Source organism: Aquila chrysaetos, chromosome 23 (genome assembly GCF_900496995.4).
Source record: "Aquila chrysaetos chrysaetos chromosome 23, bAquChr1.4, whole genome shotgun sequence".
NCBI lineage: Eukaryota > Metazoa > Chordata > Aves > Accipitriformes > Accipitridae > Aquila > Aquila chrysaetos.
The window spans coordinates 6,926,785-6,947,546 of NC_044026.1; the positions used below are offsets into that span (position 1 = coordinate 6,926,785).

General features: G+C 42.0%; 1 protein-coding gene and 1 long non-coding RNA gene across 2 annotated transcripts; one reads left to right on the forward strand and one right to left on the reverse strand.

Moving 5' to 3' along the window:
• Nucleotides 1–1,315: 1,315 nt before the first annotated feature.
• CNOT11 (CCR4-NOT transcription complex subunit 11) lies at nucleotides 1,316–13,820 on the reverse strand. Its single transcript, XM_029999000.2, has 7 exons — nucleotides 13,348–13,820; nucleotides 12,463–12,627; nucleotides 7,999–8,151; nucleotides 7,220–7,422; nucleotides 6,251–6,453; nucleotides 4,291–4,387; nucleotides 1,316–1,662 (listed from the first exon to the last, which is right to left on the reverse strand). The coding sequence occupies exons 1-7, from the start codon at nucleotides 13,760–13,762 to the stop codon at nucleotides 1,465–1,467; spliced, it is 1,434 nt and encodes a 477-aa protein (XP_029854860.1). The 5' UTR covers nucleotides 13,763–13,820; the 3' UTR covers nucleotides 1,316–1,464.
• Nucleotides 13,821–14,058: 238 nt separating this feature from the next.
• LOC115334608 lies at nucleotides 14,059–19,738 on the forward strand. The gene is made up of 3 exons (XR_003921190.2): nucleotides 14,059–14,165; nucleotides 19,000–19,135; nucleotides 19,480–19,738. It is a non-coding gene; the product is annotated as an uncharacterized LOC115334608 (long non-coding RNA).
• The last annotated feature ends 1,024 nt before the right edge of the window (nucleotides 19,739–20,762 follow it).

A 20,762-nucleotide genomic window follows, 5' to 3' on the forward strand; every position in this document is an offset into this window, starting at 1 on the left:
TTCTGATGGAGCCTATTACTTAGTACTACAGCATATGACAAAGTTCCAAACAAAAGCCTAAAAATCTATATAAAGTGGGTTTTTAGCCATGTTTTTGAAGAGCGGTACTAGTACATAGATAGTCAAGTTTACATCTACTACAGTTGAAGTACAAGCATTAAGGTACAAATTTAGAGCACAAAGCTAGGTTAACTGTTGCTGCTAACAATTACTTACAGCAACTATCTTGAGTTTTACAAGGAATGTCTAGCATTGGAACAGACCTTAAATAAATGCTACTTTAGTTGGCCTAATGCCTGGAAGCTATACAAAAGTCTAACCCCTAATGATTAGAGAACACTTCTCACAGGACTTCTTACCAAAAGACTATGCTGCATGAGATGAGAGATCAATGGGATTTTCAATCCAAGCAATTTAGCAACTTAAATTACTTGGAAAGAGAAAGCCAAAAAGACAGTCTTGACCTTGCGTTATTGATCTTGTACTTCATAAAAATTTGAGAAGCAGATGCAGATTTAAAACAGCTTTCATTTATCAAGCAGCATTAAATGAGAAAGAAATAGCTCTTCAAGTTATTGTCCTTTTCAGTCTCCAGGCTTAAATAACAGCAGCTATTCTACAATCAGCTTAAAATAATACTTTAGCAAACTCCCTCCCCAGTTTCCCCAACACCTGGCATCCAACACCTGAATAGTACTCTAAATATGTGCTTTAGAAGGAAGAGGCTATTTTAGTTTTGGTAGCCACAGAGCAACTGCCTATGCAAGTTTTGAAGTGAGAAGATGCTCACGACTTGGGGTTTTTATGGAAGAAATGAGACCATCTTTCCTCAGTGAAACATTCTTACAAGCACAAAGTAGGTGTGGTACTTCAACTACTGATGGTGTGAGGCCAGTGATTTTGAAAAGAGTACCACCCTGAGCCTACAGCACCCATCACTTCATTTCTGCCACATAAAGATAAGCCTTTAGCTTTTTCTAAACATCAAGACAGACTTTCCCTTACTCACCAAAACCAGCATGCGTCATTGTAAGTTGTATCCAGCTCCTAGAAGTTCTTACACAGTAAAGAAAGGGCAAACAGGAACTGAAATTACTTACCTTGACACAAGTTGACTTTAGTTATTCAGGGTTTTGGACACACAATGAGTGCCAGATTAATACTTAAAATTGCTGTGAAACAGCAAGTATCATTTACATTCTCTCTGGAATTAGAGACTGTAGTTCAGGACTTGCATATGACATACAGAGTTTAACCCATAGTCAAAACCAGCATAAGTGTAAGGCCTAACACATTTCACAAACTCAAGCATGTGTATCAGAAAAAGCATTATTTATTGTTTAAATGCATAAAATGCTATTTATAATGTATTACATATTAATCCAGTGATTTAAGTTTAAAATATACAATTAATTGGCATAGAACGCTGGCAGGGTTGGTTTTTTTGCCAGTGACACAGTGATTTTATTTTGATGTTTTTGTCTCTGATGGATTTTCCCCAGTGTCTAGTGTCTTCAGCAATCTGAAAAGGCCAGCTGCTTCTCGTATCCGACTGAACTCAATACAGAATGCTTGCACTTCTATAAACAAGTCCTGTACATTAATAATTTTGTTTCTGATTAAAGACTGAAGAAAGACACAAACAAGACGTACCAGGCGGTTCTGAAACAGAAGAGATATGGTTTCATAATCCAAATAAATATTTGCAAGCAAGCCAGTTGAAGGACTGTTGGCCCTCAGCAGTACAACCGAGGCATTTCTGGAGCAATTCAGCTTCAGCAGTTAACTTGTTCCCAAGCTCTGTATGTGCTGCCCCTACTCTTCCATGTCCCATACTACTACTTTATTTAAAAAGTGGATTCCTCTGCTTTATAGTACTGTACTTCTGAATACAGGAGCTTTCCCAAGATTGATCCCATGCACAAATTAAGCTTCAGGTCTACCTACAAGCTGTACTTTTAATTTCTTTATTACATAATCTCTGAATAAAGTCAGAGAGATGGGATCATAGCTTAAGATCATGTCATCAGTAGGGTCTTGCTTAGTCTTATTTTCTACAGTAAGACCATAAAGAAAAATGAACAAGCTTCACATCTCAAAATTCCCCAGTCACCACATGATTAAGGCACTCCAGATGGGAAGCAACAGCAACAGAACTGATCCCAAACTTGCTTCATGAGAAGCGCTTTATTGCTGAATTAGCACATGACCCTCTTGCTCTCTTAGAAGGAAAGACAGTACCAGGGACACCTAATCCAAGAACATGCCTCGGAGCTCATGGCTCATTTCCCACCTGATCCAGTGAAAAGATGGGATTGCAGAAGTGTTCTTCCTTACTAAGGGCTCCTTAGATAACACCTTTAAGAGCACTCTGGGAGTTGGGAAGCGGAGACCTAGGAACTGGCACCTACGATTTGTCATACGCAGATCCAGTCACTAACCATTCACTTTATACAGAGTGCATTTTTCAAGGACACAGATCTTACTTTACCATTAAAGTGATCTCATACTTCACATTGTGAGAAAGAGTTGAACCCAAACCTTTCTCTAAAAGGAACTATATACATGAACGATGTTTATCAGACAGAACTGAGGGGACTTGATAGATTAAGTGTCCAAAGTATTTTAGATTATTTGACACTGAAAATAAGCTATTAACTATTTTTACAGGAACTGAGCCTACTACTGCAAAATTTGCTACCTATACCAACAGAATTCAGAAACTGAACAAGTTATTTCCTTCACTGCAATTAAAAGGCATCACATTTTCTCTGCAACACACATTAGTTACAGGAGTAACTGTAATAATTGAGGAACATGAAACTCAGAACAAAAGTACAAATGCAAGATACTGGCTGAATCCCAATCTCTGAGGATCATGCCTCTTTCACTTCCAATAGGAGTGGTTTTGTACCATGCTTTTCAAACAAAACATCTTGTGTCTCAGATGCTGTGAGGCCTCATACGCAGTATTAACAAATGTTAGATGTCACAAGTTTTGCATGCTACCTGGTGATCAGTATGTGTTCCTTGACCCTCTGTTCTTTTGTCCCATGTACCTGAAGCACAGCTGCTATATGCCCTCAGCAGCCCCTCTGAGCACAGCATCCCACTCTGTGGGCATATTCGCAGCTGCAGCCCAGGTATGCTGTTATCTTCCTATTCTGCTACCAAATGTAACAGGCACAGGTATTCAGCAGGTCACAGATCAAGCCACGCATATGTATCTGGCAGAGTCCCAAAGCAGAGAAGCATCAGCAGCCACCATAAGATAACAAATGGTTAGTCATCATCTGGAAGGGTACTGAGAACAAGACAGAGGGATTTTTGCTGCTATCTAAAACCACATTGCACCCATATCCTGTATACTACATGCAGTTTTTGTCTCTGCAGCTTAAGGATATAGTAGAGCTAGAGAAGGCACTAGAGAAGGACACCAAAAAAGCTTAAGGAAAAGGAACAGCTGCCTTGTTGCAAGAGACTAAAGAAGCTGCAGTCCTTCAGTATTGAGAGGAAAAAGCTAAAGCAGGACTTGGTCAAGATTCACAAAGCCTTGGGTAAACTGAACATGGAACTGCTTTTTACCAATGACGTATCCAAGAAAGCAAGTTCTACAGGGCACTTGATGGAACCAACAGATTGGTTTAGGATAGAAGGAAGTACCTCACACAGCATGTAGACAACCTTGCGTGCCAAAGGTGAGGAAACCTCCCCAGGGGGTAAAGATCCTTGAAGTGGCTACAACTTGCATGCTGATACTGAGAAATCATGACAGGCTTGGGAAGCAGAGATTATGGTGTTAGGAAGACAGAAAACAGAAGGTTTTTAGTTCTCTGAGGATATCTGCAAGCTGTTGTAGGTCACGATGGAAGGGCAAGACTTCCACCTGAGTTTTGTAACACACCACCTCTCTGTGGACGCTTGAAGCTTAAACAGAAAGCAAACAATACTGGGGGTGAAGAAAAGTCACAGTGAGTGACAGATAAACCTTTTGCATGTAAGGACCCGAGCCACATAAAACTGCAGTTTTGCCAGGGAGAAGTGTATTATGTCTACAGAAAAACAGGGAACAGTAATTACCTGTGAAGTCTCATAAAAAGGTGAAGAAACATCTGTTAAACGCTATAAAGAACTGCATAGTGTGTTAGGAAAAAAAATACCCATGCCTTTGAAATAAAGCAGCAGTAAGACAGGATTAAGTTATTCTATCAGGCTTATAAAATCTCAGCACATGGTACACAGAGCAATATATGGGACCCTTTTTCCTAACCAATTTACTAAAGTACTCACCTGCATATATTTGTCTTTAATCTGTTCACAGGTGGAGATACAATTGGAGATATAAAGATGAATAAATTCAGGTGGGAGATCAACTGCAGTAGTAAGCCTGTTCAAATTAAAAATATCCAGTGGTTTATGAAGCTATGAATCTAGTGATTCCACTGCAAAACAGATGAGTTAGACCTGTGATATTAGTTTATTCCCAGTCATGTCATACAGAGCTGATTCCTGACAGCTTCCACGGACATATTTCTAATAATTTAAATTTCTTCATTAAGAGTCCAAAACATTTTTTTTAAACTCTGACACAGTACAGAAGCTGAGTTAGATTGGGTTTCTAGTATATTTGACACACCTACAAACATCTGCTATATATTACACAAATGAATCAATGATACTAGTTTCCAATTTATGATGAAGCACCAAAGCTGTCCAAGTACCAAGATGCTTCTGCAATAAGTATTGCAATACAATTTTGCTTATTCATATTTGAATTTCAGGTACTGAATCTAGACGCTGAACTCTTTCCTTAAGCATACAACCAGAACAACTCCTTTATTACAGCAAAAGATCAGTTTCCTTAGTTCCTTCAGATCCAAATTTTAGTCCTAGGGACTGACAAAATATGAATAATTACAGCTCAAATAAAAGAGACCCTGACAAATGAAAATGTTAACTGGAGATTAATGATGCACAATAATCTCAGAAGCTTCTTACTACAGAAGAATTGGAGAACTATTGCATCAAAGAATGATATTCTTCAGAGGGAGCGACAGTCACTACAGTGACAAAGCCATACACATTCAGTAAGTGGTCATTTTGGAAGTCAGTAACTAAACTTGCAGCTTCCTGGGACATAGGACACATACTTGCTAGTGAAATTTATATATTAACCAGGAACCTGATGTCTGAATAAAAGTTTATACATATTAGAGATTGCAGTGACAGACTCCCTTAAGTAATAACCATTTTAAATACTGTTTTGAGCTGAACATATCAAACAGTTTGATAAAATGATTTTCTAGTAATTATCAACTCCAGTTGAAGTTATCCACAACACAATATGTATTTCCCCATTCTTTTCAAAGTAGAAACAATTTGCTAATATTAAAGAGTAACACGGTGTTTTCTTTGAATAAGCCTCTCCATTCTTGGAGCAGGGACTGAAAGATTAACCAGCATAGCACCTGTGCAAGAGAAGTGTGCTTTTTATAACACCTAATATGGTAAAATATGGTAGGTTATAAATAGTTAATATAAAATATTATTAATGTCCATTTAAACAAAATATTATATAAAATGATAAATAATTAATATAATATGTATGCCTCCACCATCACATCTTTCTGCTGGGCAATTGTGGGGTTTTTTCCTATTAAGTTGCAGTTTTGCTACTGCTAATAGGAAGCTGTTAACATTACAGTAATATTTTTAAATGGCACTGCTGTAAAAAGGAACTTAAAAATTGGCAGTGTTCTCTGAACTTAGCATTGAAGATGTTTGGGAGGTTCAATTCTTTATTACCAACCCAAAGCTAACTTTGCAAACTTCATCTGGACTAAAATAAGAGGTTTTTTTTTCTTTAACTACAGGCATCATCAATAAGGAACTACACAAAAAGCAAGTAAAGCCTTTATGAAAGAAACAGACTTAGGCAGTCCAGTAATCGTAGAAAGCGACAAATCCACAGCACTCTTCCTCTGCAGGATTAATCAAAGCACACTAAGTTTTATTAAAAGAGTATTAAAAAACACTACAAAAAGCACTGAGAAATTGAAAAGGGAATGACAGTTTGATACTCTTTTCCTTCACTGTAATCTGACTAGTCATTTCTTCAATTCCTGTTACTTTTGGTAGTCTTTGGAATGCATCCAAATACAGCCCTGTGGCCAGCCTCACAATGACTTAATAACTGTTCAGTTATTTTACATACTTAAGGAAACCTTCTTAGATGTGAGATAGAACTCACCGATTTACAACTTCCATTGAATGTAAGGACATGTCCATGTTGACCAAGACAGAAAAATACTCTGTTATCTGACTAGACTGCATCAGTTTCAGCAACATTTCTATAGCTACTAAAGGATTGTTTTCAACCAGGTCTGGCAATTTGGCAGGAGTGAGACCAATATGGTAAACAAGCTTGGGGTCCTTTTCCAGTTCTCCAAGGAGCTGCAAAGAAAAAAAAAAAAAAAAAAAAGACTCAGTTGGGGTTTTTTTTTCTTTAACTATTCACCTTAGTGCTTGAAGAAACTGCTATAATACATCTAAGCTACAGGAGAATGATAACCCTTTAGATTAGGGTCTATTGAAAGACACTGTAAGTATACTTTAAAATGTCTACGTAAAGGCAACTGTGCCCATAAAACCTTTAATAAGGCATTTAGTAGTCTTTCATCAGTGGGTGGCAAGGAAGGGAGGAAAAAAAAACCGTAAAAAGTTTCTGCTGGACAGGAAACTAAAGAAGGCTGAAAGAAACCTCAATTTTGAGTTCACTGTTGTCAGAAAAAGTTCTTCAAATAAAGGATATTCTATAGTGCTAGCATAATGATTATCAAAAGAGCCCACTGAAATCAGGGGTAATACTATCAAACTGAGGAAAAAAAAATATTCGGTGTTGGCATTTCTGAAATAATTACTTATCAAAAGCTTCCACAGAAGCATGAACAACTTTGTTATAAGAAGATTTTTCCATGCAGAAGAATATTGGTGCCACTTATTGATCAACTGTAACTATGTCCAGTCAATGCTATGAAGTTTAAAGATTTCTTCCTTATTCATGCAAACCCAAGTCAAAACTCTTGGGTTCTTACAATTTAAAGTCCTTGGAGTTTCCTGAATCCAAAGACAGATCAATGAAAGTGATCCAGGTTTTCAAAAAATACATGAGTCAGCTTGTTAAAAAATAATTTTCAACAGAAAAGTGCACAATACTTACCTGTGTTTGCTGTGGGGAAGTCAAGGGACTTTTAAAAGCTTTTGCCATGATTCTTTTTATCTCAACTCCAGTGCTGTTCTTAACACACATTGACTTATCCCACTGAATTGTGTGATCTGGCTCTATTGGATTTAACCATGCCAATTCATCCTCACATATATGGAGCGGAGGGGGTGGTCGAATAAACTCTGGTCGAAAGTGACCTGAAATGGCAACAACATGAAACATTTTTTAAGCTTCAGGTATTCCGTTTTATATCAGTACAAAAAGATGACCCCCAAAGCCCCCATTTCTTTAAGCTATTATAACACTGAGAACAGCATTACAATCTTATTTGCCTCCCAGAAAAACATTTATTTCCGATTTTTAGTGATGCTGTTACATCAGCCTGTTTTTCCTCTTGATTCAGATCACTAAGTTACTGATTCTATGGTCTTTTTTCCTTCCACAGTAACTGCTTCTTTGGAAGGTGTTAACAGTCAATGCAGATCTTGGTGTAGGGGACTAAGATCTGAGGGGCATCAGACATGGTGTTTTAGCCAACAGGTGACACATGTAATGGCTTGAAGACAGGCTCCAGATTTTTAAAAGTCTGGAAACATGAACACTATGGAGTCTGATCTGGAGAGAGCCTGACACAGTTTTGCACTGTTTCATTCATCTTCATTCCCATTTCATACCTTGGAAATACTTCTGAATTACATTACATTTCATCTGGAAAAGTATAATGACATAGCACATCATAAGTTACAGAAACAAAGATGTGAAAATGCACATACTTTCTATAGGAGGTTTTGGTCCACTCACTAAGGCTTCTGTGATCTGGGAGGCAACGGAGCTGTCAAAACCGGAGTTGGAAGAATCTGGGTCAGGATCGCTGAGAATACTGGGGAAGCTGGCCTTGCTCTGTGTTGGCAACTCAGACTGACGTTCTGAAAGAAGGCCAGTCCATAATATTAAAGCATAAAATTGAAACAGAGGTGCCTGGAATACTAAAAGTAGTGAGAAACAAGCAGCCTTAGAGAAGAATTGGCTTTAAAAAAAAAAAAAGATATAACATCAACATGAAATTTAGTAGTGTCAGGCAGCTAGTACTCAGAGTGCCAGCTGACAGGCAAGGGACAGAGGTATGCAGCAAGGATAAAGAAGAAATAGAAACGAATCTGAAATGTAGTTTTGGCTTTAGAAAAGGTAAGTAACTGATGTAATCTGCATCTAAAAGCACATTAGTAGGTTCACATGGTACTCCTGAAAGAGTTCACATGCTGTATCTAGTTTTGCAATCATTTCTTCTCGGAGCAGGGAAGTGAAAGATCTACACAGATACATTTACAGACTCTGCAATGATAATGGTCATACTAGACCTGAATTCAGCTATTCAAATTTATCCAACACATTTCACTGGCATTGCATAAGCTACTTTTGCATTCACTGTCAAGCTGTAAGTGCTTGGTGAAAAAAAGATGGGAATTTAACGGTTATGTGATTCTACATACATCGTCATTAACGCAAACCTGAGAGCAGCTGAAAGTGTCCCTTTAAAGGCCAAATTACAGACCATAAACAAGTTACATAAAAATAATATTAAGGTTAGTATATACAGCTGACAACTTGAAGAAACTGGCCGGAAAGAAACTATGGGGCTCAATACTCGCACTGTTAGATTTTTCTGTCTTGTTCTTCTCTCATAATCTACCACTCTTCTGTACCTGAAGACTTAATGGCTGATCTTCTATATTCTGTGTACTATTTTGAGATGTTTTCCATTGCTTTGGCAAAAAAAACCAACAGAAAAAAAACAGAAAAAAACACTACAGACCACCACCTGACACTCCGTCCCCCCCCCAGCCCTTTAACATAGAAGAGCAAGGAGCAGATTAAGCCTTAAGTAATCTGAAGTCCAAAATTGTTGGTACCACACAAGGAATCCCTTGAAAAAGTTCCACATGAAACTAACCGCCACTCCTCTTCCTGACTAATTAAGTGTAGTGCTGTCAGATTTAGTGTACTGTCCCTATCACTTCTAAGCAAAGTGTGCTTGCTCCTTTTCGTGCAACCACGTTGAACCTTCCCAGCTTCTCACGCCTATGAACTATTTCATATGACTCCAACCAAATCCATGAGAGACACTGAAACTGTGAGTGACAAAAGGATCATCAAAACAAAGCACCACCCACTGCTAATTTCTTTTTTGGCTTTCTGACCTACTTGATCCAATTATTTCAGATCATGCAAACATTTGCATATATGCTCACTGAAGCAGCACAGCAGGGTATGTTTTTCTGTTAAAGGCAACAACTAGCATACTCTTTCGTTATTTTCAAAAAAAAACCAATTTTAAAGTCAAAGTCCAAATAAGCTGGTTTATAAAACGTGTCTTCTACTTTATAAACTGTTTGAAACTCCATCTTGTGAGTACTTTCATTTAGCCACTGAACAGAAGGGTTGATTTAACACATGAAGATCAGGGGACAGGGGGAGGTATTGGGCATCATTTTTAAGTCTTTTGATTTATAGTCTAGAACTTAAATCCATCAGTCAGTAAGTCACCGATTTGTTTGTATCCTCATAATCTCAAATGATTAATGATGCTTAATTAGAAATATAGAAGTTTACGATACAGTCCTTCAATTCACTGATTTTAGCAGTCTGCACGAGCCCCTATACACATTGAAGCTCAAAAGCTCACCCTCACTGCTTCAAGAATTAGGGCTGGATCAACAGTTTCAGGTAAACAGAAGCAAGAATTAGAACACGGCGATTTAACAGGAAAGAATATAGCATCCTGAACCAAGACATTTAAATTTTAAAAAATTAATCTGAAAACAGCACTTAGATTCCCTTATGGAGCTATTCTTTCTTCTTTTTACAGGTAAAAAAAAACTTTCTTTGATTCTTAAAGGAAAGCTCTACAATCTATTACAAACTTAACTTTAATACAGGTCAATTACTCTTAGATCAAATAAGGTTTAGCAGACAAAAAGTTAGGAGCACTTTGCCAGAAGACCCATCTCTGCAACTATGAGAAAATTACATTTTTAATACGGTAACACACCAGATCAACAAAACCAAGTTATAGGGAGAGACCAAGGCTTGAATGAACTTCCTGTAGACCAAAGGGAAAAGAGAACAAAGCAAGTTTTAATACTCATTCCCAAAATGCTCTATTCTGACATTCTAGGTTGGGTTTGGGGTTTTTGGGTTTGTGGTTTGTTTTTTTTGTTTGTTTGTTTGTTTTTGGGGGGGGGGGGGGGGGAATCCTAAAAAAAAAAAAAAAAAACCAAAACTAGAAAAAACACCATACAGCTGCAAGTGAATTGTCACAATGAGCTTAAGTTCAGAAGACAAGCCAAGTATTTTTTTCCTCCCTTTACACAAAAAGGATTGGTATAGATACACTGATTAAAAAAAAATTAATGCTTTCTAAAGTATTTAAGTTGATTTTGCAGGTATATTCTAAAGCAAGTCAAAATCATTCTGCTCTAAATAGCCCTGAATTCATCTCAGGGACCACAATTTTGAAGGGTCACCAAGCCTTACACCTGTTCTGTGAAATATGGGGGGAAAGGGTAGAAACACAACACTGCAAATGCATTATCTAAGTACCGTCATCCTGCACCAGCTTTAACCTGCATATTGAATCATTTGGAGAAATATATTGAAGACTTGTCAAAAACCTCACAGAGCTTCCAAAACATGACAAACAGGCCGTCAAGAAGCATCACAATATTAAAAAGAGCAAAAGATTTATCTTCTTAAGTGACTAGAAAGCAGACATTTATTCTCGGGAGCTACAGCAAGAAGTCCGAGAATGACAGCAGAAAGCTTTTTCAGATGCAGCTTGTTTTGTTACATAACTCCTACAAGTGCTCATAAGCAATTAATTATGCATGTTTACTGGATTATGTAAATAATGATACAAGCACATCTTACAGGGCTTAATTCTGCAAATGACTTTGTACCGTACTTCAAGCCACTGGTGTCTTCCATTTTAAAAAAGGACAAATTAAAATGCATGGCCTAGAATACCTATCCATACAACTACCGTTTTGAGGTTTCCTACATGTTTCATTTTTAATGGGAACAAATTGTTCAGAAGGAAAACATACTACCAAGCGGAAAACAAATAAAAACAAATGAAAAAACTCCAGCCGTCTTTAAGGCATTACACATGCCTTATGCTAAAAACCACAAGTTACCTGAAGTTTCACAAAACCTGAATTCACTGAAGTCTTCTAGAAAACACAGACAGGATGAACAGAACAAGAACCAGAAGGGTTTGTCTCGCCTGTGATGGTATGTTAGGGTATTCAATTTGCATTTTCAAAAGATTCCACAGTCTTGAAATAGTAGCTAAGAAGGACACCAGAGGACATTTGTACACTGTGAACGAGGGACAGTATACCACAGCATAACAAGTCGATGTCAGATTCTACAGAAAAAATGACAATACCAAGATAGAACTGCAGGACAGAGAAAGCCTAGTTAGTGCCTGATGACCTCAGAGCAATAAACCACATTGTACAGATATAGAAGTGGGATGGTCAGTTTTCAAGCAAGCAGGTCCATTTGCACATACCTAGGAAAAAACCACTATTTTTTAGTGTTCACATTGGCTCCTTGTTCCCAACAGTATTTTCTATTTCAGATTAGCTCCAGCTGTGACTCATCAGTCAACGTGATCAGAACAATCATGTTCCTGCTCCTTTTCTCCTGTTAAACGATAAGCATCACATTGCTTTTCTTTTCAATCTAGTAAAAGTAGACCACCTTCCCACTCTTGAGCTAACACTGTAAGATCCAACTTTATTTTATAAAACTGAAGATATAATTGTCATAGCCAATTTGCCAGGTACAGCTGAAGTACCGGTACGCGGCAATGCGACAGCTATGCCTGTTCTCTCATACTAGAAATACTGCAAAGAGTGAAGAGGGATAAAAATACACACACACAAAATCACCCACAAAGCTTTAGATGAAAATCTTCCTATACTTGCAAAACGTTCTCATGTTTAAGGCAGTAACAGATATGCTTAAAAAGCTGCTTGTTAAGTAGGATAAAACAGATAAGACATAATCTCTGCTTAAAGTTCCTCTACGTACTTGAACAGGGGCTTGAAGACCCTAAAGCATAGTTCGACCTTCTTCGTACTTAGGATAGACAAGAGCGTTTCTCAGGCAACAGCCACATTACAGTTAGCATTTCTGTTCATAAGTGGACCACAGCCGCAAATCTTCCTTACCTGCTAATGCCAGCTGAAGCCCACTTATATCCACTGACTGGGCCATGTTCCCCACGTCCATTGAAGCAATCTGCCGAGGAGTCTTCTTGAACAGTTCTCTAGGGGGGGCCAACATCAGTTGAGAAAGAAAGAATTTTTCTGGAGGAGTTATGGGAGGTAAGAAGCCTGTGGAGACAATGAAAAACAACCCTCGATTTTTAAGGCAGTAGCATTAATGGTTGCCATATGCATCACGTAGAGCAAGCAAAACTAGACCACACGCATTACTTAAGGCAAGATCGGTGCAGCTGACGAGTCTTTGTGAGTACATACAAAACTGTGACCTGCTCAGCTCCTGCAGTGATGTAAAACACGGGAGGTTGGACTAGAGGATCTTTAAAGGTCCCTTCCAACCCAAACCATTCTGTGACAATACAGCGTTACGCTGACTGGCATCACGCGTCTCGACACGCCACATTCAGACGCTCAGTCAGTCACAGGGGCGAGCTTTCCCATTTAGACAACCGGTGAGCTATTAACCATGACCAGACATGGCAATTTGTACCGCAAGCGACAAAAGCGATTTTTTTTCAGAAACTGGTTTACCCATCGCCGTCAAGCTTGTATTTACCGAGGCGGGGCAAAGCGCTTCAGGTATTTCTTTAAGAGGTTTGTTTCACAGCCTTGAAGCTGCCGGAGGCTTCCGACGACCTGCGGGTGTTCGGAACGGCTTTCTCCCGCCTCGGGCCAAGCGGCCGGCCCCACATCGAGCCCAGGGACGCTTCCCATGGAAGAGTCCCCCGGCTTTCATCCCCAAGGCGGGAAGCCGGGACGGGGCAGCGCTAACGAAGCCCCGGGAGGGCTCCTCCGTCCGTGTGTGTCCCCCCCTCCGGCGGCGGGACGCACCTGAGAGCGGCGTGCGCTCCGCCTCGTCGCCTCCGCGCTCGGGCGCGGGGTTGAGGAGGTGGGCGAAGACGGCGGCGAAGGGGTTGGCGGCGAGGGGCTCGGTGCGGTACATCTCCCAGAGGAGGTAGAGGGCGGTGAGGCGCTGCGCCGGGCTGGGCAGCAGGTCGGGCTGCTGCAGCAGGAGGACGAGGACGGAGCCCAGGCGGAAGTGCTCGGCCTTGCCGAAGTAGTGGTGGAAGGCGCTGGAGAGGCCCTCGAAGGTGCTGCCCCCCGCCTCCTCCGACACGATGCTCAGCAGGCTCGACAGCTCCTTCGGCGACAGGCTCATCCTGCCGCCCGCCGGCCCGCCGCCCGCCTCGCCCGCCTCCGCTCCCCCCTGAGTGCCGGGCGCCGGGCTCCCCCCGCCGCCGGGCATCCGCCCGCTCCCCGCTGCCGTAACGCCGCACTCGCGCCGTCGCGCCGGCCCCCTTTTACGACGCGGCCGTAAGCCGACGGCGGCGAAGGCGGGGGGGGGGGGGGCGTTCCGCCTCGGCACCGGGGCGACGAGGAGGCGCGCACGCCATTGGCCGGAGGGGGCCGGGAGGAGCGCGGGGGATTGGCTGACGCCGGGCTGGGGCGGGGCGGGGCGCGGCGGCCGGTGGGGCCGGTAGGGGGAGCCCGGCGGCGCGCGGCCGCGGCGGGCCCGCCTCCCCGCTCCGCGTGCCGGGGGCGGGGCGGAGTTCACCCGCTCTCCGCGCTGTGAGGGACGGGCCCGCTCCGGCGGGGCACGGTTGCGCGGGCAAGCCCGCACCGGCAAGCGGGGCCCAGCGAGAGAGCTGGTGGGTGTCGGCCGCAACGGGGGTGTCGGCCCCGCGTGGGGAGCTGGAAAAACGCGATTCCCTCTGGCGGGCAGGAGGGGGCCGAAGCGGAGCCCCCGCCCGCCGGTGCCGCCATCGGTGCCCCCCCTCCCTCCCCGGGTGTGGGTCCCGCGGTTCTCTTCTGGCCGAGGAACGCCTCGTCGCCGTTTCGGTTAACGACGGAACGGCGACACGTTTGATGACGTCTCTCTGTGAGGTCATCCCATCGCTTTCTGAACGAAGGGGAGCTTCCAGCCCCCGGCATCTCCCTCACCGTCACCATCCCGAAGGGGAGCGAGGGCACGTTCCGCGCCCCGCGAGGGGTTGTGTGTGTCCCCGAGAGTGACGGAACCGAGGGGAACGCCAAGGCCGCGCGTCAGTCAGCGGCGGTGACGGCGGGAAGGGCGGTGGTCACCTGCTCTTGCTGCCCCGGCCTAAAGTGTCCCGGAGGGCAGCGCTCGGCCGGTTCTTCCATGATCCGGGTCAGCGGAGAGCTGCCGGCTTTGCCGGTGGGGTTCTCGGAGGCGGCGGCAAGCTGCAGTAGTGTGTGGCTGGAAGCCAGGGGTGGAAGAACATCCCTGTTGAGTGCGACAGTGTCTTTCACCAGCTTATCTTGTGGAAGGGCATCTTGCGGGACAGCACGTCGGGCATTGCCTGAGGAAGTGCTGAGGGCATGGCCTGGAGGAAGAGCTTTCTGTGGTGTGTGCTGAGAGGAGAAGGGCTTGGAGGGTCCTGACAGCAGACGCTGCTTCTGCCGTCTGATTCGTCTAGTATCGGTACTCCTCTCAGGTCACCCAGCCCGGAAGACCTTGGCTTTCTAGTTAGCCGTACTGGTGTAAGAGGCGGGATCCAGTTTCTAATACTAATTGCAAGATAGCGTTCTGCACATAGACCAAGTAATAGATGCGTTCCTTAATTCACATTATTGATGGGAAAGAAACCAAGATCTGAGAGACATACAGGCTTCACGTACATACACAGATGTTAAAAAATGACGCCTTTGGGAAAAAAACAGGGTCTGCAGCCATGTGAGGTGTGATCCAGAAGCCTTGTTGATAGAGCAGCTGCTCACCAGCCGACTAGATCACAGTGAGAGGTCTGCTTGCAAGACACTCAGCTGGAACAGCGAAGCAGATGGAAGAGGATGCCAGTGAGCTTCCTGCCATGGCCAGCACGGTATTCAAGGAAATGAAGGAGTCCTTGGAATTTTGGGCCAATTTCGAATTTACTAACAACTGCAGCAAGGACTTTAATTGTAAGACTTAGGAAGAAGATCAAAGGATTGCAAATTGCCGAGGAAGTAATCTGTGTAGGTGTGCGGTAGGGCTAGCTGGAGAACTTGGGAAGGCGTGGACATGAACAAGAGCTTTCCACCCTTACCTGTGATGAAGTGAGAAAAGAAGTTGAATATCTTCAGTCAAACAATGTGAAAGCTCAGTAGTTTAGAGAGGAAGACACTGTGGGAGAAGGTTCCTCACAACTCATATGGATTTCTGTATAAATGGGTAGAAAGATGAACTTTGGCAGCTGGCTCGAACGCTCAGTCTATGAGAAGACATTTCAGTTTACAGACGAGCTGAGGATATACAGAACAGGCCAGCTTTGTCTTCCCCTCTGTCTTGCTGACGTGCAGAGAAATTGTAGTTCTCTGTTCCTGCCAGAGAGAGAGGTTTGGTTCTGCGGGGTTGAAGAGCCCTTGCAATAGGTTGGGGAGGTGAAACTATGTCAGTGGTCTGCAGAGTGGTAGAGGCCCAAGGGGCTGTTTCTGGGTCTCTTGTAAACCTGCTAGGAGACTAGGAGTTACGGTTTGATACAAGGGTGTAAAAGACTTGAGAGAGTGATAGCTTATTAAAGCGAAACTAAGTTTTCCTGATAGGAGTGACTGAAAGAAACTCGTGTGAGTAGCTGTGGCTATAAACGTCCGTACACAAAAACATAGGATAATGTTCACCTAGCTCAGCGTCTTATCCATGACTGCTAGCAGAAGCATCCAGCGGGGAAAGCACAGGGTGGTGCTTTCCCCTGTGTACACCTGGCTTCTGGCCATCTGCTGTTCAGGCACTTCCTGAGTCGAAGGTCGAATGCTCATCACTACGATTCCCAGCCCCAAGGAAATTTTTTTTCTTGAGCTCTTCTTACGTGCTCTATGAACCCATTTTTATTTTGGGCGTGCATAAAGCCCTGTGGCAATGGGTTCTGCAGTTTAAGAACTGTTGCTGTGCAAACCAGTACTTACTTCTCCCCTCTGCTCATTGCTCATCATTCTGTGCATCTCTTGCCATGCCTTACCTCGGTTGTTCCTCCCTAAGGACATATCCCCTTCTCTGGCATCCTCGTTCTGCCATCCTTGTTGCCCTTCTCTCTTTTCTACTTCTGCCGTATCCTTTTTGAGAAGGGGGGAACAAACTTACATCCAGTGTTCAAGCTGTGACAGTCCCACAGATTTATACACCTTTATGAGTCCCGTTTACTTCTCTTTTCCTTTTTCATGTTTGCTCTTTTAAGCCATGAATCTGACACTATAAAAGAACTGTCCTCGATGACCTCCTCAGCAGGAATAGATAGTTAGCACCCACCACTACAAAAGGGGAGGATTCCTTCCTTTTCCACCCCACTCTCATTGCAGTATTTTACTTTGTATTTATCAAATATTTGATATCACTGCCATTTAATGCAGTCGTGCAATATTACAAAAATCCTCTGCAGCACCTTCCTGCCAGTTTTAGTTTTTACAGTCCTGAATGATTTTTTCTCACCAGGAAGCTTCGCACGTATGCAAGAAGAGTGCATCATCCGTCCCTTTATGCACACATGGCGGGGGGTTACTCCTCAGTCTCACCTTTGTGCACACAAGTTCTGGTCATTGCTGTAGTTTCATGCAATTTTCTCAACACAGAAATTGGACTCGGTGGTTTATAGTTTGTTGGATTATCTCCATGGCCTTGTTAAAAATTGGTATCAGACTTGCCACCCTTATTTCTTTGGTACTGAGACCATTTTGATGAGCAGCTTGCACATCGCAGTTCATAGTTTAGCATCTTCATCCTTAAGCTGATGAAAATCTCTTGGGCAAATCCCATCTGGTCCTGGTGACTCATTTTATGCATTTCATTTCACATCTTCTACTGATGCTTTGCTGTGAGACAGTTCTTTTCACTTGTACCCCATCAGTAAAGGTTCTTGTCTGGGAACATCTCCAAGATCCCATATAGAGATGCAAAGAATTAATATAGCTTTTCTCCTAATCCTTCCTTGAGGATTTTGTATGTTGCTCTCATCTGTCGACCTCAGACTGGCAAGCAGATTTTCTGTTTCTGGTGTGCTGGCAAAAGTTGTATTTGTTCATTTTTGGGATGAAGTTTATAGTTAGAAATGATCACACCTAAAATTGTGCCTTAAAATGAGTGATGGTTTGCTGCGTGCTAATCCACAGTCAGAGAGACCTGTGATGCTTCTGTCCAGGTGGTCTTTTTTGTACAGCCTGCTCCTAATAACAAATTCTGCTGAAGACAACAGAACAAAAAGAAGAAATATCTTTAGAAAGAGAAAGCTGTCTCTTCTTTTCCTATAAATTTCAGAAATGTAAGCCACTCTTGGATAATGTACTTACTGGAATAATGGATGTAGAATTGCAGAAATGGACTTCAGAGCAATAAAAAGTTTCCCCAATGACTGAGATAGCAAAAAAATTGTGACTCATACGTGGCTAATGCAGCCATCTGAAATTATTCTACCCAAATTAAAAGGTTTCTGGGCAGAGCAGGAAAGCTAGTAGTTTAGAAGGTGGAATACTTTATAGGAAGTGGGATGGGCACAAGCACCAGTTGACAAAGGGAATTTTGAAGCCACAATGATTTTAAAACAGATTGCCATTTCAGGGTAGCAAAAATCTTAATCTAAGAAAAAGATGGGGGTAAAATACCTTTGGGGCAGAAAGTGTAGTAAATGTGCTGCAAAAGAGTGTTTCTGTAACTGCACAGGGTGCTATATTTTGTGAGCACATGAGTGTGTTGGATATTCTTGGGCTCAAAACTTGTGTAATGAAGAAGAGAGAGTATGTGATACTAGTGCAGACTCAAATAAAATGAGTTCTCACCCAGATTTGATTTCTGAAATGGATCACATTACACTCGAGGAGGAAGGTTGGGGCCCCAGCTACCCTAGTGGGTCTGAGGGGGGCAGATTCCACAGGAGATGCATCACTGCAGCACAGTCTCATGGTGTAAAGGGAAGAATTCCGTTTTCTGCCGTTGCAGAACAGCTCCTCTGGGAGCAGGCTGAGCATATTCCATTTCTTTTAGATGGCTTATAGAATAGCTATTAAATGGTCAATAAAAGCATAAAATATACCTGTCATTCTTTATGTTTGGGTTTGAGTAAGAACCTCAGTAAAAATCATGCTTTGAGTTCCTAAAGAGGGATAAAGGGATTTATGCTATACTTAAATTACTGACTCTCAGTCTCGCTGTCTAACTCTGTCCTGTTGGCTCATAAATCCTAATACAGATACAGAGATTCCAGACTAAAAGTGACACAGACAATCTAGTCTGGCAGGTAACCCTTAGCAAATACAAATAAACCTTTACAAATTATTTGAGTGTTAGTATGCAATTGTTTTAGTATTTAAATGAAAACCAGCCTTTGAAAATTGTCATTGTTACTGGAAAATTAGATCCACGACCAAAGCAGCACATTCAGTTTGATTTGATTTGATTTCCTGAGCTAAGGGAAAGGCTGTGTAATTTAACTGTAGAAGTTGTTTTTCCTTCTTTCCTTATTAAAATTGATTATGTTATTGTTTGGTATTGTATTTTAGATGATAGCCAAGGAACACGAACTGCATTGTGGGCACTAGGCAAAAACTGCTAATGAAGGATCAATAGAAAAAGACAGCATTTGAAAGGAGAAAGAAAAAGTGGCAAAGAAGATGTATTAAATCAACTTGCTCTGCAGTAAGTATTTGAGTTTCTTCTAGCAAAGAGGCTGAATACTTAGGAAACAACTCCCACCAGCCTATCTTTTATCCCACATTTCATTTGGGAAGGACACAGTGGGAAGGAATTAAATCACACCTTAAAGTCAAAGGGTAAATTAAAGCACTTCCAGATTGTTCTGTTTATTCTCATGAGAATTCTCTCTTGTACACAAATTCCTTTCTATAATAATTTAAGTGACCCATCCCATCTACAGTGTGTTTTAAATAGCAACATATCAGAAAGAGGAAGGAGTAGGTGCATTTTGTATGCATCTCTTCATGTGCATCTTTCTAGCGACCTTTGCATGTTTTTCTTCCTAGTTCATCTCTTCAATTCAAAACACAAGATAGGACCACCAATGCAGAAACAGATTTTGTTATTCCTGGAGCAATCAACAGTATTGGCATGCTAACAATGCCTAAAAGCCTTCCTGAGTAACTGTATGAGAACACATCTTTGCTTGTTAGTCAGACCTCAAAAGGTGCCAAGGGTTCTTGCATCAGCTTGAAGAGCACTTAAGAAACACCAAAAATATCATCGCATGAGTGCTGAACACTGGGTGGCTTAGAAATAAACATGTTTGTTGCTGAAATCTTTTAACTGCTGTGAATTGTAGTGATACCTCTGCATTTTAAGCCAGTTTTCAAATGGTAGATGCTCACACATGTAAATTAATGTTAGTCTACTCACTTGGTTTTGTGAGTGTTAGACACTTCCAGAAGAAATGGTGCTTTGGCCCCATTTAAAATCAATGGTGAAACTCCAGCAGGGTCATATTGGCACGTAAAAGCAGCATACAGTGTGGCTATTTGCATATACATCTTTGCGTAGACCCTTCTTCTGACTAGGAAACCCTTCCCTGATAACTCAGAAACATTTTTTTTCCTCAAAAAATTATTATTTGAAGCAAAACGATATTTTCATTTGTCCTTCCTACTTACTGTTTAATCAGACAGGGATTTTTTTAAATCCATCTGTAATTCTAAAATAGCTGAGCATGTGTTTCGTGTGAAAACATTCAGTATATTCATTGCTTGGGAACTCTTTACTGTGAACTTTAATCTGAGCACTCAGCATTTTTAATTTGAGCTATGCAATTGCACATCTGACTCAAATGGGACTATTTCCGTTCCCTGGCTTGATGATTTATGCTTTATGTTTCTGTTTTCATCCAAAATCAATTTCAGTTGAATCTTTACCTATGCAGATAAAACTGCAGGAGGAAGGACTTTATGCTTAAGCTACAAATTTGAAGTCCACCTTCGGAAGAGTATTCGATAATTCAGAGCTGATTAGAGAGCTTTTGTCCAGGAAGTGGGAGATTCAGGTTGTCCTTCTTCCTCTGCCCACAGGGTTTTAAACTGCAGCCCAGGCTATGCCTGTTAGGAGCAGAGGGGAGTGTTCATCTCCTCTGGCTGAAGTTGCTTTGTTTACAGGGATTAAAGATTCACTGCGAGGGAAAGGGAGCAAAAGCAGAGTCTGATGGGTTTAGTGGGAGTGTGCTTGGTGAGACGCAGGATGGTGGTCTGTGTTCTAGTCCTGTTCCAGGAGCAAGGCAAATGTGCTCCATGGCAATCGGGTATAAAAGCATAAAAATACATGT

Coding starts and splice junctions, on each gene's coding strand:
- CNOT11 (XM_029999000.2), bottom strand. CDS start 13,762: ATGCCCGGCGGCGGGGGGAGCCCGGCGCCCGGCACTCAGGGGGGAGCG. Junction 4,388..6,250: donor TCAATGGAAGTTGTAAATCG/GTGAGTTCTATC, acceptor TAATTTGAACAG/GCTTACTACTGCAGTTGATC. Junction 1,663..4,290: donor TTAAAGACAAATATATGCAG/GTGAGTACTTTA, acceptor CTTCTGTTTCAG/AACCGCCTGGTACGTCTTGT.